Genomic DNA, 26713 nt, shown 5'->3' with positions numbered 1-26713 from the left:
AAGCCCACTTCCTGGCAACAATCGGGATTGAACCAGCAAATTTACATTCATGCAGCGCGGCTTCGTCCACATATATATAGATATATATATATATATATATATATATATATATATATATATATATATATATATATATATATATATATATATATATATATATATATATATATATATATATATATATATATATATATATATATATATATATATATATATATATATATATATATATATATATATATATATATATATATATATATATACAAATAAAGGTTAGGCAGTGAAACTAATCTGCCACCCCCCTTCATTTAGATTAAGCGAGAAAGAGGGGGGGTACCTACCTTCTTGTGTTAAATAAAAATGCTATTTTTGGTTGGGCCCAACCGCCTAAGGCCAAACGAAAAGCAGGTCGTCACCGAATGGGGTAAGAGGATATAGTAAGAAAAGATTCAAGTGAAATGGAAACTTCCTGGGAAGATGTAAAGAGGGAGGCTTTTATTAGATTGGTATAGTCAAGAAGCGCCCAGAATCCAGAATCCATCAACTTCATGCCCAGAATCCACAGTTATGTTCTTACAAGCTGCTTCCAAGGTTGTCTCATTTCTCGTTTCATGTAAAATGTCACCTATAGTTATATTTTCTCCTTCAAGCAATCCTCTTTTTTTACTTTCTCTTTTTTTCATACTTTTCACACGAATTTTTATCTTACATTCACCCCCCCCCCCCCACTCTAAATTTACAGTGGAATCCTTACATGTTGTCCTTTTTGTTGTAGTAAAAACTGGTCTTTGAGTAGGTCGGGTTCCGGCTATTGAGCTGCAGACACGATTGAAATCTGGACAACAATCCCTAGTGAGATGACAACGCGAGTTACACTGACAAGATGAACGAGCCTCAAAACGGTTACCGCACCGATTTTTGCAGCTATGGCAGTGTTCATTGAAGTCTTGGCAACAGTTACCAGCCTGCAAAATTTATAATAGATGATGATTATGAAGATCCGATAAACGAGATAACAAAAAAACAATAAAGAGAAACAAAATAAGAATAAAAAAGAATAAGTCCGAGAACTGAAAGAGTTACTGAAAAATTTACAATTTAAATAATTAGCTCTTAAATAAGAATTATCACGGTTGCCAGCATCAAGAAAAAACAGCCAAAGGGTAACATGATACCCAGAGAGCTAGGTATGCAGTGTCTTGATTAGTAGAAATACCATACAAAACAATACGACATACTATGAAAAAAAAAACTTTCTACCACGCAAAATACCCTCACCCAGAAAATTCCCCCTGAAATTCCATCCTCGCTGAAATTTCACAACCAAAAAATTATTGCGGGCGATTCCGCCAGAAAAATTCTGCTTAGCATACTTTCATAGGAAGACTTTAATTGCTGATCGTTCTTAAAATCTTGCCGGAAATATCCCCACTCCGTGTAAAATTTTTCACGGAAATCCCAAACCATCAGTGGAAAGTTGCTCCCACAGGAAACTCCCTCACGGAAAACTTTTCCTACAGAAAGCCCCCCACCCCCTCAGGAATAATCTTCCAGACAATTCTAACACCACTAAAATATTCTCCTGGAGAATTCCCCAGAGCATCTCCCCGCATAAAATGGAGTCGGAAAAGAGAAAGTAAGAAAAAAATCGTATAGGAATTCTGGTAGATTTCGGCAGTGTAAAATTTCCCCTGGAAAGTTCCACCCCCCCCCCATCCCGAAGCTTCCCTCCTCATGAAAAATGTTCTTCGTGAGAAATTCTCCCACACCTCGAAAAATAAGTAAATATTACTTAAGTACTGCATAGTACGTAAACAATGGGCAAATTTCATAACTTGAAGCTGTTTCCCTAGCGGCTGTGGGAGCTCATGTTATCCCCAAAGGCATAGATTTTGGATATTTCAACTATGCTGAATAAATTTCAGAGCTATGATCGGACAACTTTGGGGGAAAGGGGGGATTGTAAGGATGCTAGTTGTCCTGCAATATTTTTGGTCGCTTAAAAAGGGCACCAAAACTTTTAATTTCCGTTTGAATGAGCCCTTTACTAATATTCTAGGACAACTGGCTCGACACAATCAATACATTGATTCAAGGCCTTTCCTGATATTCTAGGATCATTGGTTCGAAACAAGCACTCTTGAAAAAAAAAAAAAAAAAAAAAAAAAAAAAAAAAAAAAAAAAAAAAAAAAAAAAAAAACAGCAAATAAACACGCATCCGTGATCATTCTTCTGGCAAAAATAAAAAATTCAATATTTTTGCAGATGAGAGTCTAAGACCTGTATAGTAGGGTTGTCTGATGTGCTGAATGTGATGGTGCGGTTTTCATTAATATTACTTTTCGGGTGTGTCCCCTCCTTTTTTCAAAAATCAAACATGTTACTCAGGTTCGTAGTTTTTTATTGGCAGCACTAAACTTAATGAATCTTACATATTCCGAATCAGCATAAAAAACCAATTCTTTTGATTCATCCATTGATATCAAATTCTTTTTTTAGAGTTTTGGTTACTATTGGGCCCACTCGCTTCTTACTTGCAGTTCGTTATCACGAACTGTTTGATAATAGTAATAGTTGAAAAAATTGTCATTGCAACAAATCTCAGATTAGGTCCAAATAAATCTATTTGAAATTCAGATCGAGAAAAAATACAACGGACCTCAATTTGAATTATTCTAGTTCTGCTGGGAAGTTCTACCTTGTCAATAGTGTTACCGGGCTTTGGTTAAAGCACCAAAGGGTCTTCTGTCATTTATGTTATTCTATGGTATAGACACTGTCAAACTTCATGAGTGATTTGACAAGCCTGATATGAGTCACATTGTGAACACCCATTCCAACTGGAAGAATATTTTTGAAATATAATCGGATGCTTTGGCTGTCTGCTTTTTTTTTACATCGTATATTTTTGTTGAGTTAGAATAGTGGCTTCCTGCCACAATAATTATGAGTGATAACTGAAAAATACGACAAAGACGTACCATTTACCATTCTTGAGCTCGAAGTCAAGCTACTGTTGAGAGAAAGATGGGTTTATTAATATAAATAAACAAAACAAAACAAGTAAATAGCCCGAAGCAACGCTTGTTTGGGCTTACAACCCCAATGCACATACAAATAAAAACAATACGAAAAAGGGGAAGAAAATAAAAAAGAAAAGAAAAGGAAAAGAAAAAAAGAAAAGAAAAAAAAATTCAATTGCCCTGCATTTCGATCGATAAGGGACTACACTTCAAAAAGGACAAAAAAGACAAAAGAAAAAGAAACTAAACCACCTGACCAGTATCACCTAAAACAAAACGAACATCTTGGCTCCACTTGAGGTCCACCCGACTATCAAAACCATAAATATTAAGGCCAAATAGCTTGAATTCCCGCCGAAATTCACGAAAAGTATACATGTTTCTTAAAGTCGTAGGTAAACAATTCCATGCATGGGGTCCTAGATGCCGAATAGAAAATTAAGATCTACGGGTAATAGCAAGCGGACGACGAATTATATTGGACTGTCTCGTAAAATTTGTATGAATATGGCTTCCTAAATCAAACATACTTCTAAAGCATATTGGTAAACAATTTTGAAAATATTTATGTATCAACAGGCTTCGATAAAAAGTAATAAGTCCCGCTAAAGGCAAGGATTTGCAATCTATATACCTCTTTTGTACCGAGTCTTTAAAACCAACACCGCATAACACTCGAAGCGCTTTATTCTTGAAAACTCGAATATGATGGAGATGAGAAGAAAATGTACTACCCCAAATAGTACAACAATATAGCAGGTAAGGATGAATTAAGAAATAATACAGTGTTCTTAAAATATCTCTTGGGAAATGTATTCAACTTTCTTAAAATGTGATATAAAGTGTTCTGTGCCAACAAAGAAAAGACGCATTAAGATCGCTTACCATAGCCTGACTTGGTGTCTAGCATTCTAATTTCTTTGTTAGTAACCTTTCAGTATATCCCTGGTTACAATTATGCAACTGATATCCAAAATTATAAAGCAAAATTACTTACTTGTACACACTCATTATGACATTGGCAAGGAAGACCAGGAATAGGTGATGATGTACCACATTTTCCTTTGCAAGATCGGCTAAAAACACGGTTCGGCAATCCTGAGTTGGATCTTGCACGATCAACAGATCCAGCAGCTCTAGCAACAATGACTTCCTACGATTTACAAAAGATTAGAGTTTAAAGTGTTGGACAAAGACATCGTTTTTCAAGCTAATAACTGGGAGGGGCTAATAAGTGCCCACTTTTCGTCATCTAGTGTGCATCTCAGAGCGCCACTTGTGCCAAACAGTTCCACAACGCATGGCAGTTACCACCACACTTGGTACAGCTTCAACAAGGCTTTTCACAGTTTATGCTACGCTTGGCACAGTTCTGCCATGCTTGGCACACTTAAGCCACACACGGGACGCGTCAACTGGTGTGTGTCACTTCTGAAATTGGGCACCCTCTCGCTAATAATAGTAGACTAACTTTTTTTTCTAGATTAAATACGCAGACATGTTTAAGTGTGAGGGTTTAGCTTTGGAAAAACATGATATTTCTATTATTTTATGGAAATACTTGTCAATGACAAATAAAATATTTGCCAAGAAATTGCAGCTTTTTCTTTGCAAAAAAAACTAGCTCATCGAAAAAAAGACGAACTAAATACAAAAGGCCTTGATGTATATGTGTTCTATGGAACATACAATGCTACGAAAAGCATATTATTCCAATAGTTAGATTTATATCATTCCATTCATTAGTTTTAGAACTATCGATTTTCAGAATCAGAAATATGATATTACTTGAAATTTTTCTTAGAGGATGGTCAAAACTTGCTTGATTAATAGCTTTTTTGCATCTTTCTAACGAATTTTTAGGATAAAAAAAACATTTACAGGTATGTAAATAAGTCAGACAATATAAGACGGATATAGCTCAAGGTAAGGTATCAAACGATAGTGAAATTGATGTTTCGTGTTGAAAAAATTAAAATTATACAACTGCAGGAAAATAACATACCAAAACTTACACAGGGAACATAATATCAAGGCCCATTTCTATTTTTTTTGTCAAAACCACAAAAGGCCAACGGCTATGCAGGTCACTATTCAAAGGTCAAGGTTTCCAATTGTGTCAAGCCTATTCAAAGGTCAAGCCCAAACATTGGGGGTTGATTTTTAGCTATCCCGCCTTGATGTTACTAACATTCCCTTCTTCCTTCAGTTTATTTCTTTGCTGTTTCAATTGTGAAAACACTTGTACCAGAATTTAGAGCTGATGCAACAGGAAAAGCTGAGGTGTAAAATAGCTTTGGCAAAACAGAACAAGGTTTGATGTCAAGAAAAAAAAACAGGAACTTTTTCATTATAGGAGAGGGACGCTAAAACATTGCAACGATAAAAAAAAAAAAACAGGAAACGTTTTTGTTTTGAACATTTTCAGATTATCTACTATGTTTTTGTAAAATAGAATCTTTTTTTTTACAAAATTCAAATTACAGAAAGACTCGGTAGTCACAGACATCAATAAGAACTAAGTCGTAAAGACCAAACCAAAAATTAATACAAAAATTTAAACATAAAATCATTCCCAAAAAAACATTTACATCCTAGCTAGATACAGTCAAGTTAATTAATGAATATTCCTGTTTTAAGACAAATAAAGACTCGTCCTGGGATTAAAGCTGGTTATGCTACAAGCTAATAGACTAAAGGCAATAACCGATTCCTTTCATCAATTTTTATCGAAGCTTCTACTACGGTCCTTGCGACAGCCCAGCAATGTCTTGCTACAGCTGATTTCGAACTCTGGGTCCCGTATTTCCAAGGTTATATCAAACCCACTGCACCTCCACAGGACATCACATAATTGTTAAAAATGATCTTATCAAGTGCTTTCTGGGTGAATTACTTTCTTGAAAGAAAGCACTCTTATCAGAAGGGATTTATTTGAACCCAGAATATACGAATTTTGATGCAGCTATAATTTCTGTATGTATTTGATTAACAACGCTTCTTGGCTACGATGGTCCTTGTGAAAGCCCAGGAGTATGTTCCTAATGCTGAGTTCAAACTCTGGGTCTCGAATTACCAAGCTGAGACCAAACCCACTGCACCAAAATAGGACCTTTTATCAAGTATAGCCTATTAAAAGATCTGAAATATAAACTTAAATGCATGTTAAACATTTAAAGACTCCGTGTCACTGATCAGTTCGTGAACTTAAAATTAAGGTTTCAACATGAAATAGCTTTCAACTATGACTGCTTATTTGACTTTATGAAATTGGGCTCCGTCATAAGCTTATGGTCCTGTGGTAGTACAGTGGGTTTAATCTCATGTTGGTAGTAAGGGATCAAGAGTTCGAATCCAACTGTAGCAACACACTGTAGTGCTGAGGCAGGGACAATAGTAGTCAAGAAGCGTCGTTAATCAGATACAACATTTATAAGCTTAAATGATTAAACTATCTACGAAAACGGTAAAGAATTTCACCAGCAAGAGGGTCTAAAAGTGACTAAAACAATCACAATTGAGCAAAACAAAATAAGAGCCCAGTCAAATTGAACTTTACTCAAGTAATGATGCTAGGACGTTTTTGAAAATATTTTAGTTTTAAAGATTATATTTAACGTGAGCTATTTTATTTTATTTTTTCCTTTGTTTTCCTGAGGACGTCCTCGGATGTAGGGTCGAAATATTCATTTAAAGTTGTATTTCACTGTCTTGTAAATTTCCCTATTGTGCTACTTTTTGTTTATAATAATTAATACACCTAATCGCATAACCACACTTCTCATATTCTTTACAGAGATGAATGAAACCATAATGAACTTGGTCACTTGTGCTATTGGAGAAAGTTAGAGACAGATCAGGTTAAAAATATCACCAGCAAGAGGGTCTAAAGGATCTCAATCTGCCTTTGATCATGAGGCTTCTTAGATATCAAGTTTCTTACCTCTGTTACTCCACCAGCTGCTTGTACTCCGGTGAAAGCATTTGCAGCCCCCGTACCGCAAACGAAACAAATATGCCTCTGGATGTGCTACCAGCAGAAAAAAAAATCAACTAAATTAAACAATTAACCCATGCTAGTAATAAGATTTAACCATTATCAATGGATAAATTATTCACTGAAAATAACTAATACCATAATTATCTTGTGCATCTGTCTTTATCACAGATGATAAAGACAGACTGAGCTCTGACGAGCTCCAGTAGTTTCTCCGTATATTTAAGTTGAATTTTTTATTCCGCTTTTCGTTTTTGTTCAGCCTTTTTCAATCTGGATCAGCTTCGAGCATTAACCAATCAGAAAATACTACAAAAAGTTATGATTGGTTCGGCCTTAACTAAATTCAAATCGTTTTAATTTCACCAGCAAGAGATCTCAATCTGCCTTTGATCGTGAGGCTCCTAAGATATCAAGTTTCTTACCTCTGTTACTCCACCAGCTTCTTGTACTCCGGTGAAAGCATTTGCAGCAGCTACTTCAAACACTTGTCCAATGCCAGGTGAAACTTAAATAAGTTAAGTTTTGAGAATAATATAGCTTTGATTTTAGACAATGATATTTCCGTAAAATAAAGTCCAAGATCAATAATAGCACTAATGAATAGTGAATATTATATGAATATTACCGACAATAGAATATTGGAAAAAATTTTAATAGCTCTTCAGAAGCTTGCATTTTATTCTAAAATTAGAAAGCATTTGAGAATATGAAAGCATTTGATTTATAGAATTTTTCCTAGTATTCTCTTTATTTCGTATCCCAAAATCTTCAATGAATCATGAGTTAGCATTTACGTGAGGTTGTACCTCCAGATCCACCTATTCCAAACAGAACGACACTAAAAAATTTTCCATATTAAATTATCCCATATTTATCATCAAAATCATTGTTTCAAAATTTTTCGCCTTATATCTTAAATAATTATGAATAAGGTTGGCAATCATTTCAAAATGACATAAATGGGTCGACAATTAGGTCCCCAGCTCTAGACTGTTGTTTTTTTTTCACCCCTATCAATTCAATTAACTTGCATTTACTAATCGGTAGCGTAACACAAGAAAAAAAAATAAAAAAGAAATAGGGGGATAGAACCATGGGTGGCCAGGGGCCGATGGCCTGCCCTGAGAAAAAGACGAAAATGAAAACTTTTCTCAAATACAGTGGCATCAATTCTCTAGAATCAGGGGAAAGGGCAAAATATTTTTTCAAAACCTGGGATGGGGGGGGGGCAAAATTTGGTGTTTTCTTCAATTTCTTTAATGAAAGTAACAAAGGACATCCTTCAATGAATATACCAAATAAATGGTGTTTTTCAAAATAAACAGGATGGGGCAAAAAATCTAGAGGGTACGTGCTACCGTGAAACCCCCTTTCAAACCACCGCTTAGATACCAAATCTGTGAGTAATTGACCCCCTTTGTCATCAAACCTACTTTTAATACCTGTAAACATAATTAAATAATTTTAATTTATAATCAACAAACCTATTCATTGTAGCATTGCTCCCCTCCCCCGAACAAGTTACCCTGGCGACGTGTTCGGATAGAACAAGAAAGTGGGAAAAGAGGCATGAGCATCTCAGAAGAAAAGCACCCGGTTCAATCTTTTTTTCTTTTTTGTTTTTACTGTTTACCTACACAATTGTCTATGTATGCAGCTCCCAGCCAATCTTCAAACCTAAGAATAATCATGCAAAGACAAACAACGGGTACCCTAACGCTGAATCCAAATGAGCATTACTCACTGTACAGTTAGTAAACAGTAAAGGTATATAAACAAAAATGCACTTTTTTTTTGAAATGGGACCCATCGCAGCGCCACAAACGGATGGTGGTCAACGGATTAAAGCATTGATTGATTTCCGCTGTGAGTCAGTAGGTCTCTGATCCTTGAAAGAGGGAGTACAGTCTATATTTTCTTTTATATGTTTATCTTCTGATAGGCTGCTGCTAGTAAAAAATATTACTCAAATTTTCATTAAGTCCAAGTGTGAGATAAGACGACGTCAAAAATACCAAATTGGTATTAATAAGAGCATTAGAAAGAATAAAATTTAACTGTTAGCTGACATTTATTTTACGGTCAACTATTATTTTTGCCATTAAAGCGGAAAAACAATGCCTCAAATATCCTCACTGGAATTGGTGCAAAATTTACACTGGCAATCCTGATCTGGGTGAGCAACAAAACTAGATGGGAGTCTGTTTGGACCTTACTTTGGTCTAATACCAGCATTCCAAATGAAAAGTATAGACTCTCAATGAGGAGTCTCTTACGCGCAGGGACGAGGATTACATAATGTTCATTATTCTCTATAGAAAAATAAACATTTCTTGTAATCTTTTAATATATTAGCATCAAAAGCATTTGATTGCCTCTGAATTTTGTTCGTTCACAGAATCCCTAAAACTAAGAACTGACATCAATATTCGATAGAAAGTATCTTAGCTAACTGATATTGAATTAGAAGCTAATTTTAGAAAGTCCATATCATGTACTTAAACATAGTTTCCATGCTCAATGCAAAAACGTTTTTACAAACGTTTTCCAATGCAAAAACAGTATAAGCCCATTCAAAATAAAATAATACTAATAACGAGACTAAGCTAGCACCAATTTGAACCAATCAGAATTTTTTATAGTTTTTCAACCAATCAGAAACTGTACTATGGGAAACCTGATTGGTTGAAAATAGCTTTAGCTAAATTTCAGTACTAGTAAAATCTCATTATGAATGGATTTTATATGAACGGTAAGGTAAACTGTGGTACTTACGTATCTGACAATCTGATTTTTAAGCAATTCAAAGATAAAAAAAAAACTTACCAGAGTATGTTAGAATTATAAAATGGGCAATTGAAGCAATAGTAGCAACAATTGCTGATGCATCTACCATGCTCGGTTCACCTCAGTGTTTAGCTAGAAAAGAGGAGAAAATAATTTAAAATCTAAATTAGGTAGTCTTCTGCTTATTTACTGATTAGATAAATTAACACAGTAAAAACATGGTAAAAGTAAAAACTGACCAAAAAATTAAACGGAAGAAAAAAATGTCATCGAAAAAACATAACACACCAAAAAGATAAAAACATATAAAACTAGTCAAATTTATCAGGGACTTGAAAGTATGAACAAAAACAAAAGGAGAATGGTAAGCTTACAGTTACATGGCAAGCCAGGCATACCAGGCGACATGCTGTGTTGTCTAAACGTGGTAATGTGAGTCACATTTATATATATACTTCAAACACCTCACGCTCTCTAACAACTCTAACACGCTTTTAAACACCTCAGTGTTCGGCTAGCAAAGGGGAGAAAAGAATTTAAAATTTAAATTAGCTAGTCCTCTACTTATTTATTGATTAGCTAAATTATTTAATAAAAAAAAAACTGTCTCAATCCCAAATAGGCCAAATTTGCTTTTCAGAGTCAAAGATTTGAAATAAAATGACATGAAAAACACAAAATGGTTCTGTTACATAAATGGTTATGGTTATGTTACATAATCAATGGTTATGTTACATAAATGGTAAAATAAATTCGCATAAAATTGGCAAAGGAATACACTAACACTATACAAATATTTATACAACGTATTTCTCCTACACTGAAGTGTGATAGAGTAACATTCCTAAAACTTCTTTTTTTTAGATTAATCTCTTGCTTAAAACAGTCGTCTCATGCTTTTTGCCTTATGCTTCAATAGTTTTTTTTTTTAGAAAGGCCTTTTAACAACAAAATATCTCTTCTTTACATTAGTAGTAGTGAGGCCTCTTCAGACTTAAAATAGCCCATAGCCGCTACTCCTTTCTCCTTTTAATAATTAATATAACGCAGAAGTTTGACGGTAATTTCCTCGAGACCCAGGTGTTATTTATTTTCTTAAGCACGCAGGTGCATGTTACATAATAGGAAATGCTTTAAAGAAATAAAAGTGTTTGTTGTGTTAATTTCGTTCGTTATTCCTTAAGAAACACTGCAAGGACCAGGATAAAACCTTCAGATCCCCCCTCAGTTAAGGAAATGGTCCAAGGTAATTTAAACCCAGTATTTTCATGCTTCATTCATACATAGTCCTTTGCCATCTGCAAATAAAGGATTTTTCCGCGACTTCTAGGAGCAGAGCTGTTATAGAGTCTATACGCCTATTGATTTTCTAGGAGCAATGGTTTGATATTCTAACAGAATGACAAACAAGTGGTATTCCACTATTTATAGGAAACAGAAGCCGTGGCGAACAGGGGCCTTGTTATTCTTATGCCAAATAAAACCCTAAGCCCTTCCTCAAAAAAGGTTTATCAGAGATGTAATAATCATATTTTTTTTATCATAAAAATTTACTCAAGATTATCTCCCCATATTCAAAAGGTACTTTATTGCTAGCCTGACACGTGTTTAAGCCAAGTTAATCATTATCCCTCGTGTGCAGGGTGTATTTCAGGTTAGACCATATTTACTGTGAGCTAGCATCGATTGGCATTTGGCTAAATAGTTGGATCAAAAGATTCGCCTTTAGTATCTGCATACGTCTGCAAATTTAGACGCCTTTACTTGAGTCCTTACGTAAAATGATGTAAAAAAGCATGTTATATTTACATAAATCTTTAATTTTTGAAGAGGATGGAGCTAATTATATTTTATATTTTCATATGAAAAATGCGATTACATCTAATTTAAGGAGCGCTAGTAGGGAAAGAAGTGGTTTGAAATAAATCAAGGGAAGGCTTTTGAAAAGTATGTTGATAAGAAGTTGGCATGGGAGTGTGTAAAAAATCTGAATAATTTCAGTTTAGCAGCGCTGTACTGATAGAAAATACTTTGAAATTAATAAAAGGAAGGCTTTTAAAAATAATAGTGGTAAAAAATTGGTATGGGGGTTACGTAAACATGAATAATTTAGGTTTAGTAGCGCAGAATGGAAAATAGTGGTTTGAAATCAATAAAAAGAAACTATCAAAAAGTAAGCAGATAAGAAGGGTTTCGTTAATCTGAAGAATATAGGTTTGCGGGTGCAATATTCAAAACTAGGGTTAAAGTTAGTAAAAGGAAGGCTTTTGAGTAGTATGGTGGTATGATGGTCATAGATGGTAGTGTGGCCTCAACGTGTCGGAAGGGCCACTTTGAGGTCCAAATGTGGAATACTTTCTGGTCATTACACTTACAGTTGGTAGTATGGTCTCAACACATCCGATTTTCAGACTAATATTGTATGGTCTTTCAACCTAAGATAAATTCTTTTTCAGGATTAAATCGAAAGTGTTTCAATGGGCAAATGAACTCTTGTTATTTTTTAGGTTTACATACCAACATTTCAAGGGGCCTACGACCTCAATGAGAATATTGAAACATTAATGAAGTTGGACCAGACCCCACAGAAAAGTAAACGTAAAGATTATTTTAGTGTGGGGGTGAGCCCAGTTAATGTAGCTTCCCCTATCTTTCATTTAGACGCGTTTTTGCGGGATGTCGGCCTCGATGAGAACTATGAGCAGGTAAAATAACTACCAGCAAGTGCGGTCGAGAAAGTGACAACCCCAAAAAGTAACAGGGATATGGGAGGAGTAGTTAAAAGTAGTACGGCTGACCCTCCGTTTTACCTCATTTTTAATCAGCAAATTCTGCTTTGCGCAAGATTTATGTTTTAGGGCTGAGTTTGGAGACCCCTTCAACTCCCTTACATGTGATAGTATTATCGAGAATCCAAAAGACATAGTAAAGTCCTATATAACCAAGATTCGGGCCCTTCTTGAACGAAGAATCGGGAGGGGGAGGGCGGGACAGTGTTAAAGCATCTATCGCTCAAAAACTATTTTTTAAGTAAAAAGTCAGGCGACGTGTACTCGTATTAACTGAAAATGGAAATACGGACGTTTCACCCGGACTTACACAATTTTGAGGGTGTTTTTTTCAGACTTGATGGGTAGTATTTTTAATATAGTGGAAAATCATGATGAAAATGGGAGCGGGTCAACAACAATATTTAACGAAAATCTAGCTGTCAATGAAACTAAACTTAAAAAGGAATCTTTTTTTAAGGTAGGATGAGGAAGGGGGTGTAAAACAATTCTGATTTAAGGGGTCGAAAAGGAGTACTACGCCTTTCTTGCAATGCGGGCTTAAAGTCTTTCAAGTACTCTGTCTTAATGGCAGGACGTAAGCTCCATTTCAACGATGCTAGTAAGACATATTTGGATGATTTGGCGGTTTATGGAGGTGGGGAAGGGGTAGAGTTTCCTAAAGTAGATTTATACTGTTTAAAAGCACAATATCCTGTGACACTTAAGGGGATGGACATCTTTAAGAGGGCTAAAGAACATTTAAATATAGAGTTTCAGTGTTACAGTACGATACAGAGTATAAAAAGAGGGGACTTAAAGATAAAAAGGGGGTGATATATTCAGTAAGGGCTCAGTCCATTGAATTGGTAAAGCACTACATATGGCTTCTTCACGAGCCGGCATGTAAGCCTGATGCAATTGGACATTTATTTCCTATTCCCAACATTAGTCGGGTTTTAAGTTAAGGGAAAGATCACACTTCACGTCATTGTTGTCCAGTGTGTCTGTGGATCATATACAGAATTAAAATTAAAGCATCACTTGAGGCACCGCAAGCATCATGGGTACTATTCCATGGTGATGGTTTTGGGTGACAAGACCAATTACGTTTCAACAATTTTCAGAGTTCGCTCTTGCAGAGCAACAATGTGACTTAACACATCGAAGGTAAACTCATGGATGTATGCGATCCATCAAACTCACATTGTTTTAAATAACATAAAGACATTGCAATCTCTTATGGCAATACTCAAAGAGACTCAAGTAATACCACGCAACTGGTAGAGGTGTTTAAACGATAGGTGGGGAAGATTGTGTGGGCACAGCTGCGGTTACACTTATTAAAATAGCCAGTGATTCAGTTTCACAGCCACACAAAATAAACGTGCTCTAAGAAATCACAAGGAAAACACGTGAAAATAATAATTCGTACTTGAATAAAATCTGTTTTTTTATTCCTATAGTTTTTTCCAAAATCTCTAAGTCAATTGATTCAAGCACAGAAAAGTGACAATTATAATAGCTTCCTCCTTCTTAAACAGTGCTTTCCAGATGATGAAATGTATTATTTAATAACGAGTAAGGGTATATACCCGTCTGAGTACTACAGCTCCAATTCGACGCTACGCGAGGAAAAATTGTAAACTTGTAAACTTCATAAGTTTGGCCCAAGGGAAGGCAAAATATAGGGAAGATTATTGTAAAGTAAACCTGGCAAGTGATGTATTGACGTTGTTGGATGACGTCTGTAAAAACACGGATAAAATCTATGAGGAATTTGGGTTGGATTTGGGTTATCATTTTTAACACCTCATCTGCTGATGAATTTTATTTTAAAAATCAATAACGAAAAAATAGGTCACATCACCGACGTGGATGAGCACTTATTTGTAGCATTCCTCTTTAACTATTTAATGGACCATGGTAGGGTTTACATTAGCTCCCTCCTTGAGAATAATATGATTTAGCTCAAAGATAATCTGAAAGATGTTCTTGGTTTTAAGCGGAATAAAATCGAGGGTAAAATTACTGGTACAATCGGTGGCAGGAACGTATTTTTTGCAGACTATCCACCAGGCTTCTCATCAGACAATCATATATTTCTTTGTCCATCTTTTATTGAGACATCGAGAGTCGGTAATACCGATTTCCCCCTCCAGCGTATTCTTGAACGAAAAACCACTCACAAACACATTTACCACTACAATACAAAGCGCCTTCAATATATTCCAGTAAACACTTCGTATTTGTAGTCTGTTATTTAATACTCAGAAGTGAATTGGGCCATTCTGAAGAAATAACAAAAGTTTTTGCTGTGACTACATGTAGTTTTCGACCCATTCAGTGAGATGGCTAATAGAAAAACTGCGCCTTTCTGTCCTGATATTGACACCTATGGTGCTACTCTAAGACCATGAAAATTGGGTCATGGAAAGGAGTATTACAGAGGATATTCGTCAGGGGTGTCCAGTTACTGTTTCGGCAATTGGTGTGGTGCCGTGGATTTTGCTTCCACTAAACTACAGGATTGAGGCTCCGGGAAGGATTTTAAAGAAAGCGTTTCACAAAATCTTAAGTTTGGCACGCGATCCTCAGCGAGCAACTAAAATCACGACAAAACAAAAAAGGTTAAAAAGGACAGGAAGCACTTCTTTACTCATCAATCTAAACTCTGGTCAGAAGCAAAAATTATCTCTCTTGTCAAAACAGAAAAAGAAACCCAGAGTAAAAATTGCTACATCAAAAAGGATTTCTTTTCCTATGGTATCTACCACACAAAGAATATCATCCTTCAGTCACCTCATCTCTAAATCTTTTCAATGCACAAAATGTTAATATGAGTGTAAACATGGTTACTATGAACAATTTTATCCACAACAACCGTTCTCTGAGAACGAACATTTTCAAACTTAAAATTTTCCTGTGCACATTACGTCCTACACAGTTGGTTTAGACAAATTAGAGCCTACATAAATGGAACGTTGGTGAGCACAAGCAATAGTCTATCAAAATATGCAAGCTATATACAATTCATGTTGATGACTCCTATGTCTTATAAGAAATTGAGAGATTTAGCTATTGGATATGAATTCAAAATGGACACTGACAGTAGCAACACGCTTTTAGATGTGACAAGTAAAGATTTACTCTTGGTTGGAAAAATTAAATCATGAAATATTTAATATACCTCAATAGTAGCCTCCCAATATTAAGATTGATATATAGCTGCAACTTGCTCTGTCCAATTTTATCTTACAAAAAGTAGCTGCCGCTCCACCTGACATAAAAGTCTCTCTCACCTCGGCAATACTTCATGTACGAAAACAAGGATATGAGTTCTGTTGCTTTGGCAAGAGAGAAATTAAGAACTAGCGGAAATAATATCAAACTGCTCGTTCCTCATACAATCAAGAATCAACGACATATTGCTACCGGTTCACGTACCTACACCGATTCATCATTTATCAATGGCAAAATCCCTTCAAAGATTGGTTTGGCCTTTGTAAAAAGTGCAAGTGTCATAGGATCCTGAACAAATTCGCCACATAATTCTGAAATGTTTGAACTTTCATCTCTTGTATTAAAAGTAAATAGAATTCCGCTTTACAACTTACCCTTTGATAAACCTTACAGGATTTTATGAATTGTCAGTGCAATCCCTAGAATGATATTCAAAGCTATTTGAAAGTGGTTTAACCAATGAATTGTTTAGAAAAAACTCATGGTATCATTGTATTTGATTTGTCTGGTACTCAAGATATAAGTATTGTAAGAAAGGGCACAGTACATTTAGAGGGTACCTTTACTGAACCATTGGAAGAGAGTGAGGCATTAATCTCACAAAAACAATTTGAAACCTATTGGGAAATTACCCCTGATGGCAGATTTCTATTAGACCTGGCTCCATGAACACGTATCAAATATACCGTCCGATTTCCTCGAACAGATTCAAAGCGTTAACAATACTCTTATCACTGTTAACAGTAGACCATCAACTGTAAAAACGGGACATTAGCTGTGCATCTTTCAAACAGCGAATAATATTAAAATTTTTTATCCTCTTGGCCTACCGTATGCTTTTAACACACCTCATATCCGAAACTTTGTTAAATAAAGTGGAAAATCTATTATTCAACATAGGAAGCGAGTACACGATTTATCAAACAAAAGCTGTGGTTTTCATGCACCATTATATTTAATTTCTCGATGTCGCACACAAACTTACAGTGAATTTCTCAGCATTTATGAAGACAATCCTCGATTAAACGACTTTCGAGTTGAAAATACTCTTTCCTATCTCCATAATGTAAATTTCAGTGCCCTAAGAGTGAAATGTTTTTAAAACTTTTGTGAATTTGTTTATTAATAACACTTGCCATACAATAAAAAGTCCATCTCCTAAGGATTTCTTCTTCCCCATATAGGTAACCATCGTTAACGATAAGTGGCGGCAGCTCGTCAGGATTCAACTTGTATTCATCTTGGCATGCAAAGTCAGGGTTATACCTTCTACAATAATACTATTTGATTCATATAATTCAATAGTAGTATTTTGATTCATACTATATAGCTCACATGTTCCAATTCATTTATTTGAAGCAATGTCACATGCGATACTCTTAAATGAAGAATAACTTTCTGTAACAGCCAAATAAATATGAGTAGGTTGATCATCATAATAGCCAGTATCTTCACAGTGATGTCGTCAAAACAACACTCTTATTATTCCAGCAATTGAAGCGTAGACCAGGTTCTTCCTCCCAAAACAATTTAAAACCATGACGATACCAGTCTCTTAAAAATAAACTGAAATCCCGTTTAGGGTTTTTTGCAATCATACTAACATAAGTATTTTCCCATTGATCAAATTTATCATAGCGGAAATCAGATTAGAGGAAACCTCTAGTGTGAGAGTCACAAATATCTTCAAGACATGAATTACTGTCTTTAATTTGCACTTTATATCTTCTATGTAATTTACATGGATTGCATAATCTACACATTTCATTAGAGTCATCAATAAGTCCAAAGTTTGAGAATCATTGAATACAATAGTCCAAGATTACAATATGTGATGATATGTGAATGAGAATACAATAGTCCAAAGATTGAGAATCATTTCTCATAATATCGTCAAAAATTTCCTGAGAAAATATTTTCCGTTGAAGAAATGACTCTTGAAAATCAGCATCTAGAATCAAACATTTTCCCAAAGTCACTATATTCCCTAAGATTTTGTGTTTCTCAAATCCCAGCATGTTCAATCCTGACACTCTCAATACCAATTATACACTAACAATGAATGAAGATTCTTTCCCGCTAGTAAAACATCCAACAAACTTACTCCTTTTTATATATTGATTCATATTCAATGAATGTATCCGCAGGTAAACTATCATTGGCGCTCGTAACGGTTGCATGGGTTTTTTTTTATCAATTCATCTTTAACTTCCTTGCTGATAATCTTTGCTAGTCCTCTTTTTATTTTACTTGCGATTTCACTGTCTATTATCACATTATTCTTACATACATCCCAGTTTCGACACCTAGACAAGATGTGCTGCATGATAGTGCTAGATGAGTATACTTTCCTTCCTTTTAAGTTTCGTTGCATGTTAATAGTAGGAGAATGGTGGTAAGATTCATCAAGCGGTTACATGTTACCAACAGCAAGAAGTTGGTCTTCGTCATCAACTAAAAGTTTTAGTTTCACATTCTCTTTGTGCACCATCATCTCTAGAAATACTACTCTCGCATATCCACCTCTATAAAAATTGAATTTTCTTAGTACTCCTGAGAAATTTAACTCCTTACAGTTATGGCAATGCAAGCTTACATATCCAATAGTGTTACCATAAGTACTTGTTTCATAATCCAAATATTTCTCTTTCTCGGCATTCAATGCTACTAAACACTATCATGTACACAAACCGCCTTGGAATATTTCATCTTCACTTTTTAAAATAAGATGTAGATTTCATTCTTCCGATGCAGAAATAATACTGAAGCCAATCGTAAGGTTCAACTAATCACGCAATATTACATCACTCTCAATAAATTTAACATTCCTTATTGCGTAGCATGCACCTACGTCTTGAAGAAAATTAATAACACCTGGGTCTTGAGGGAATCCCTTAGAAACTTCTTCGTCATCTTAAATCATTAAAAAAAGAAAGAAATAGCGGCTATGAGCGATTTTAAACCTGAAGAGGCCTCACTACTTGCATTTTTGATTTTCCAAATTTCTCTTCTTTACAAGTCTTAATTTTCTATTACACATCTATCTATGGTCTGGATTTTCAAGATTTATTCTTTGCAAGTTCTTTACATTTCTAACTTTCTAAATTTCCCTTCTTTACAAGTCTTCATTTCCTATTACACATCTATCTAGGGTCTATATCTTTAAGATCTCTTCTTTACATTTCTAACTTTCAAAATTTCTCTTCTTTACAAATCTTCATTTCCAATTACACGTTTACCACGTTATCAAACTACATCTAGGGTCTACACTTTTAAGATCTATCTCATAGCCAGGAATTGTCATTCCTTTGGTCACTCCATGCTCAAACGTACAGCCTCTCTTATTGTCAGTGCTTCTGCTTTACTGGATAAACACTGAAATTTAGGATTTTTGATTTCGGTAAGATTTCTTTCAGGATTTTTAGAATCCGAGATTTCTTACAATTTTCATACTTTGAGTTTACTGTTGACTTCAGCAGGAGTTCGTGATTTAGGAGAAAATTATCATTATGAAAATCCAACATATCAGTTAAAATTCTTTGTGCATGTTTGCACTTCCTCTTCCGACGTTAGAACTTCTAAAAACCTTCAACAATTTTAAGTTCAAAACGTGTCCTGTCATATTCCACCCCTATTAAATAGTTAGAAGAAAATGGTACTAAGCTAATGGTAGCATACTACGGAACATACTAATCGTGCAGTGAACTAGAGATAGGCTACAGGAGAACACCTCCTTTCAAATAAAAGATGCACCTCCTTTCATCATTGGTATAATTTCATCTGAATCCTGGGGGGGGGCAAAATTGGAGCAAATTTTCCCAAATCAAGTGAAAATGACAATGAAAACTAAAAATGAGCAATATAGTACAATAAAGGTAAAGATATTCTACAGAAAACTGACCCGTTTCTGTGGATGCTTGAATTATGAAGGCTTATCTTAGTTTTGACGAAATTCTTTAAAAGACTAAATTTCACCTCGGGGTGGGGGTGCAAACCAAGTTCTAGGAGGAGCAGTTGCCTCCTGCCCCAAAGCAAATTACACCCGTTTCATGTTGGTACTGTCGATATAAGCATAAAAATGGAAACAGCACGAAATGATGTGAGAGGGAAAACTTTGCAAGAGGTGCTAGCCAGTGCTGGTTAAGTCATTCTCAATGAAATGCCATGGATTCGGTTCAGTTAAGGGGCAGAGAGGAGAATACCAACTATCTCTTCAAAGAGTAAAAAGAGTTTCCAGTAGAATTTTTAGACCTCTGAAGCAGGATCTTTGGGATTGCAAGCAGTATTTTTAAGTAATTAAAATCGGTGTAAATCATTCCTTTAGAATCTGACAAGGAAGCGCATATTGAATGGATTCGCACATATCTTTACAAATCAAGATGTTATGGTGGATACTGAACGCGTTTCAACCAATCGTCAAGAAAATGAGACTTATAAGAATATGGAAAGCTTCAACAGTGTTCCTGAAATTTTTATCTCATACAAAGCTTAGCAAGACTTAGTATAAAAATAATTAGCTGGGATGAAAGTGAATACTTTGATGCCGTTTTTTTTATCCTTTTTCATAATTCAACAAGTGATTGCCAGCACTTGGCGATAAGTTGTACCAGTTGTTTGATCAAAATTGTGCCATAAGAGATTATTTGGGACCATATTAAAAGTTGAACCATATTCGTGTGATAGATATGCATTTTATTTATTTCATGAATATGTCCGAGAGAAGTGACAAAAGGAAAATTTCAAATTAAGTGAAACCAGACCAGGTATCAGAGGTAGAAATAAGCAAATAAGACACAATTTATCAAAATGTACTTGGAAATTCTGTTTGTATCATGAAATTTTCAATTGTAATGCTTTGTAACAGGACCTCTAAATTGGGCTAAAAGCGGTAAAATTGCATCACGTCGGCAACACTGGTCTAGTTTCTTTAAATAAAAAACATATGAATTTGAATCCAAAAACGAAGAAGGGAAAACGTAGTAAAGAAGTTTGATCAGATATGTTGAGAAATTAGCATAAATGGAACGTATTATAAATAAATAGATAAGGAATAGATCCGCTTAAGCCCAGGGTATTTTTCAAGCTATGTCAAGAACAAATTACTAAAATAGTATACAAAGAAAAGGTTGTAAACACGAGCTACATTTACAAACATAGCAAAACGAATCATAAATACTATTTAATAATCATGCTTTCGAGTCATCCCTTGGACTAAATGTTAGAAGCGGTACAGTTTTATCACAGCTTAGATACCAATATTGGTATCGAAGCTGTGCCTTTTATTGTCATCCAAGTAATCGACGCCAATGGAACAAGGTACTTGTCAAGTGGTGCAATTTCAGAGCTTTCATATTTCGCATATATTTTTATTTCATTAAGAGCTGCAACTCGCGTGGAATTTCCAAGAAGATGAAGAAGATTGAAAAAATTGATGGGATCTTGGAAAAACCGTTGAGATGTTTCAAGTGCCAGAAATTTGGCCATAACTCTCTAAACTGTTGGGGTAAAGATACTTGTGGTATTTGTGGAGATAATCACCCCATGACAGCTTGCCCTGAGTTAAACAAAAACAGAAATGAACAAAAAGTAAGATGTGCAAACTGTAATGGACAGCACACTGCCCTCAGTAAAGAGTGCCAGGATTACAAGTTTAGAGCTGCAATTCTGAAAACGTCAGTCACAAAAGGTATATCATTCAAAGATGCAGTTCAAGCTTTCACTGACACCAAAGGGAAGACTCTGCACACACCACCACCAGCTTTAAACTTTGAACATTTTCCAGTCCTTGTTCACCCTTCAATCCCACCAGAAGCAAAAATACAGGAACCAATTAACAAGGAAGTTGTCTTACTGAGAGAAAAAATAGACCAACTAACCACAGTAGTGTCATCATTGTGCTCACTGATTGCTTCCAGTGTAAAGTTAAGCAAAAGCTCGAAGTCAGAGGTACAGAAGATCCTGTCTTCACTGAAGAAATCTGAATCCTTTGTTTCTGGAAATGAAACAGACTCAGAGGATGGTATGGATGAAGATAACTTTGTTCCAAAGAAAATTTTGTCCTCTCCAGAGAAAAAGACATTAAATAAGCGTGTTCATAAACAAAAAATCAAAGAATGACTACAAGGGTAATCCAACTAAACATTAGGGGAATGGGAAAATCAAAGGTAGTAGAATTGAAAAACCTTCTAGTGAGGAGTAAGCCAGATATTGTACTAATTCAGGAAACTTTATTGAATGAACAGAAAACTTCCCCAAATTTTAAAGGCTATAGCATGGCTAGATGGGATAGGAAGACAGGACCAGGGGGAGGACTTATGACTTTAGTTAAGGATAATATCCCGTTTAAAATAGTAGATGTTTTTACCCCAGGAAAAAATGAAATTGGGATTATATCTGTCAAAGAGGATGGAACGGATAACTGGATATCCGTTATCAACTATTATAACAGGACTGCAACTGACTTTGATTTTAAACAGTTCAAAGATGCTTTTCAGAAATGTAAAGAGAGGAAAATAATTGCTGGTGACTTCAACCTTCATAACCCAATGTGGGACTCAACATCTTCTCCAAATAATAATTCTAATTTACTGGCAGATTTTATTACTGATCCTCAAAATATGGTTTGTCTTATCACTCCAATAGATCTAGGTACTAGGCTAAACCCCTTAAATGGGAAGACTTCTACTATAGATTTAACAATTGCTTCTTTAGACCTTTCAGTTGACTTTGACGTTATTATACCGTCACCCTTTGACTCTGATCATTTCCCAGTAATGTCAGTGCTTAATTTTTCTGCTTATAGACTTCAGTTAATGAAGTCGGTGAGTTGGAAGTTCCGCAGGGAGTCCTGGCCTGAATGGCAGAGAGAGGTAGACTCGGATCTGACGGATGTTGAACTACCTACCTCTGTTGAGGAGCTTAATGAGAAGTTAACTCAAGTTATGGTGAATGCTAGTGAAAGGGTATTTGGGTATGTAAAACTTAAAAGAAAATCTAGAAACTCCACACCAGGGTGGAATGCTGCATGCCAAAAAGCTTATAAGGATCGAAACACGGCAAGAAACAAGTTTAGAAGAAATCCTACAGTTACAAACAAAATTGAAATGAATGCAAAACAAGCCATCTTTAGGAAAATTGTTCCCCAAGAAATCAAGAATGGATGGAAGACTCTAATTGAGACAAAGTTTACGAAGACTACATCAATCAAAGAGTTGTGGAGGAGCTGGAAAGTCTACACTGGACAAAGGTCTTCCCCAATATCTGGCATCATGATACACAACGGAACCACTGCCGCCACAACACCCGAGAAAATAAAACTTCTGAAAGAGTATCTAATTGCAAACATTCCTCCACAACTTTCTACTCAAAACCGACCCACTATGCAACCTACACAGGTCTTCCCTAAGAATGATATTGAACTTGTAGAACAGGATATTGATACGATTATTAAAAAATTAAAACCAGGGGCTATGGGCCCAGACAGGATTCACAATGAGATGCTGTCCAACATGTCCCCCCTGCTTAAGGCTTCTGTCTTAACTTTGTTTAATAGGTCCATCAAGGAAGGTTATGTCCCATCGCTTTGGAAAAAAGCTGCAATAATACCAATCCTGAAACCCCAAAAGGACCCTACATCCCCAAAATCATATCGCCCAATTGCCTTGACTTCATGCCTCTGCAAGCTAATGGAGAGACTGATAAAAAAGAAAGTTCTACCAGAAATTGAGAAAGTAGTTCAGCCAGAACAACTAGGCTTTCTGCCCCAACGCAGTACAATAGACTGTCTTGTGAGGCTTGAAAATCAAATAAAACAGGGATTCCGCCTAGGAAAAGAAACTCTAGCTGTTTTCCTTGATATGACTTCAGCATTTGACAGAGTGAATATCCCTACTCTAATGGCAAAACTAAAGAAGCTAAATATTAGCCCTCAAATCGTGGAATGGATTGGTAATTTCTTGACTGAGAGGAAAATAGAAATAACTTTAGAAAATCATTCGTCTGGCTTTTTTAGTGCTCCAAATAATGTGGGTCTCCCCCAAGGAGGGGTACTAAGTCCTTTATTGTTTTTAGTATATTGTCACGATATAAACTTAGATACGATACTGGGTTGTAAACTATATTTATATGCTGATGACATTGCAGTAGCTGCCTCCTCTCGAGATAGGGGATGCCTTAAGGCTTCAGTCCAAAAAGCCCTGTATTACTTAGAAAATTGGACAATGGAAAACTACATGTCATTTTCAACAGAGAAGTCAGTAAGTGTTCTTTTCTCAAGGAAAAATCGAACAAATGCTCAACCCCCCATTGTGTCTTTAGCAGGAGTGGACATCCAACATGCAGAGAAATTTTGCTATCTAGGAGTCTTACTGGATTCAAAGTTGCTATGGACTAACCACATCGACTATCTTGTTGGTAACCTGAGAAGTAGGGCAAACTTTGTCAATGCAATCTGCCTCTCTAAAAGAGGAGCCCCATATTCTTGTGTTTCAAAACTAATTGGAGCAACAATCACCAGCAAACTAGACTATGGTAGCATGTTCTATAGGGAAGCAACTAAGCACAACCTCCAGAAACTTGATTCAGCTTTTAATCAAGTTCTCCGACGAGCTCTAGGCTGCTTAAAAACCACCCCCACCCCAGCCCTCTACTGTGAGCTTGGCGTCACATCACTTCAGAGGAGAAGAAATAATCTTCAAGCCCGTTACTTTCTAAAAAAAATGGGATCAACAAATCATATTGTTTATAAAGAATGCATTGCTACATGGAATCAAGATCTCCAGTTTAGACCAAGGTTTTCCCCTACAGTCTATAAATATTCTTGTCTGATGAGTAATGCTGGCCTTCCAGGCCTAGTTCCAACCCCAAATATAGATGACCTTTCCTCACGCTTCAACGGAATAGGTAATGTAATTAATTTAGCTCTAGATAATAGAATTAATGATTCAGGAACAATAATTTTAAAATTAGAGTGGTATAGGCTGACTCTGCAATGGACTGACTTTACTCACATATATACTGACGGATCTAAGTCGGAAATGGGTGTAGGCTGCGCTTTTGTAGTCCCGTCAACTGGTACTTCTTGCGGATTTAAGCTACCTGACAAGCTTACTGTTTTTTCTGCAGAAATGATTGCTATTTATCAAGCACTTCTTTATATTAAGTCAAACGGTATAGTTGGTAGCTTTTTGATTTGTTCTGATTCTCTATCTGTATTAAATTACTTAGCTATGAAACGAAATGATGCCAAAGAAACTGCTGCACAAATTGAAAAAATAGTTGATGACCTTCTAATACATGGTTATGATCTACAACTTACATGGGTCCCAGCACATGCAGGTATTCCTGGGAACGAGTCAGCTGACAAAATGGCAAAATGGGCTTGCAGAAATGGTGAATTGTTGGATGTAAACTTGTCCCTGAGTGAATATATTCAGGGTTATGAGGCCAAATCCGCAATTGATGAGAAAGCTGATTTCACAAGAAAGTCCACTAATACAATCTTGGATCTATATGATTTTAAGCCTCCTCCATTGGACCTAATTCACAGTGAGAGGAAAATTGCCACAACAATATTTCGAATCAGATCTGGCCATGCTAAAGTGAATTCTGTTCTCTTTAAATGGAATTTGGTTGACTCCCCAAATTGCATTGTATGTAATGTATATGAAGATGTCCGCCATGTTATAATGTCGTGTAAAAAGTATTATATCCAGCGTGAAATATTAAAAAGAAAAGTTCTAAAGCTCTTTGGTGCCTTTACTTTCCGTGCGGTGGTGGGTCATTCATCCGCCCCTCCGTGGGCTCGTAGGGTGTCTGTTTCTGCACTGGGTTGTTTTATTAGAACTTCAAGTTTATTCGATGTGCTTTAACAGTCTTGGGTCATGTTGTATCAAGTCAAATGTTTATTAATGTATTCAATATATTGTATAAGTTTAATGTGTTTCCCACGAAATTTAATGTAAATTGTAATTTACGGCTGTAAATACTATAGAATTAATTAGGGTGGTCTGACGTAGGTGGCTATACTAGTGGAAAAAATGGTTTGCCACCAATAAAGAATCTGCAAATAACGATTCTAAGTGATTCACTAATCTGAAAGTAGTCATCGTTTCTTAAAAATTCTCCATACACATTGTCTGGACAAGATTGATACGTACGTGACGGAGCTGATTCATGCTCCAAAAACGTTGGAATCAACAACAACAACAACAATTGCGCATATCATACACTACCCTTTAAAAAAATATATTAAGCAGAAAAGTTATTATTGTATAGTATCTTAGGGTTTTTTTTTTTTTAAACATACAGATTTTTTTTGCAATTGAATCTTCGGATAATGTTCGATTCTCATTGAGCACCTTGGTTTCATAGTGTACATTTCTAAGCAATTCCGATTGCCTGGGACTATACACTTTGAGTTTCTTGTTAGTCCTGGGGGAGTCCGCTAATGGACTCCCCCACTTTTCCATGAATGGAAAAGTTTCCATGAATGGAAACTTTTCCATGAATGGTCACAACCAGAGTGTCAAAACCAAAACCGTGTGAGCCTATAAGTTTTCTGTTTTGGACCTTTCCAGCAAATAATTCATTTTACAGCATGTCGGACTAGCCAAATCAGTTATATTATGTATAATTATTATGTAGTTACTTATTATCCACACAAGGATTATAGTTCGATGTAACCAAAACCCGACAGGGTAACAATTTAGTTTATGCCGTATCCTGTCTCTATGGTGACGAAATTCTCACTTCATTAAATTTAAAAAAAAATTATGTTTATTGAATATTATCGGTCACTTCTGGTTTAACTGTGCCCCAGCAACTCCCACCCAGAGGCAACAATCAGGGAGAAAGGGGCAATTACCCACTTGATTTCAAAATACCATTTTTGG

At 35.7% G+C, this 26713-nt stretch overlaps 1 protein-coding gene across 2 annotated transcripts in view; it reads right to left on the bottom strand.

The window, feature by feature from the left end:
• The window catches only part of LOC136039295 (uridylate-specific endoribonuclease-like), a 67132-nt gene that overhangs the window by 12032 nt on the left and 28387 nt on the right, over positions 1-26713 (bottom strand). For both annotated transcript variants that reach the window (XM_065722904.1, XM_065722903.1), the window contains exons 2-5: positions 9850-9942; positions 7446-7528; positions 4021-4176; positions 755-965 (exon numbers count right to left, since the gene is read on the bottom strand). In XM_065722904.1, coding sequence (XP_065578976.1) covers positions 755-965; positions 4021-4176; positions 7446-7528; positions 9850-9919 — 520 coding nt within the window. In that variant the 5' untranslated portion in view covers positions 9920-9942. The remainder of the gene's footprint in view (positions 1-754; positions 966-4020; positions 4177-7445; positions 7529-9849; positions 9943-26713) is intronic.

Source organism: Artemia franciscana, chromosome 19, assembly GCF_032884065.1.
Source record: "Artemia franciscana chromosome 19, ASM3288406v1, whole genome shotgun sequence".
Lineage (NCBI taxonomy): Eukaryota > Metazoa > Arthropoda > Branchiopoda > Anostraca > Artemiidae > Artemia > Artemia franciscana.
The sequence above is the reverse complement of the archived record's forward strand: the minus strand, read 5'-3'. Positions and strand labels throughout refer to the sequence as shown.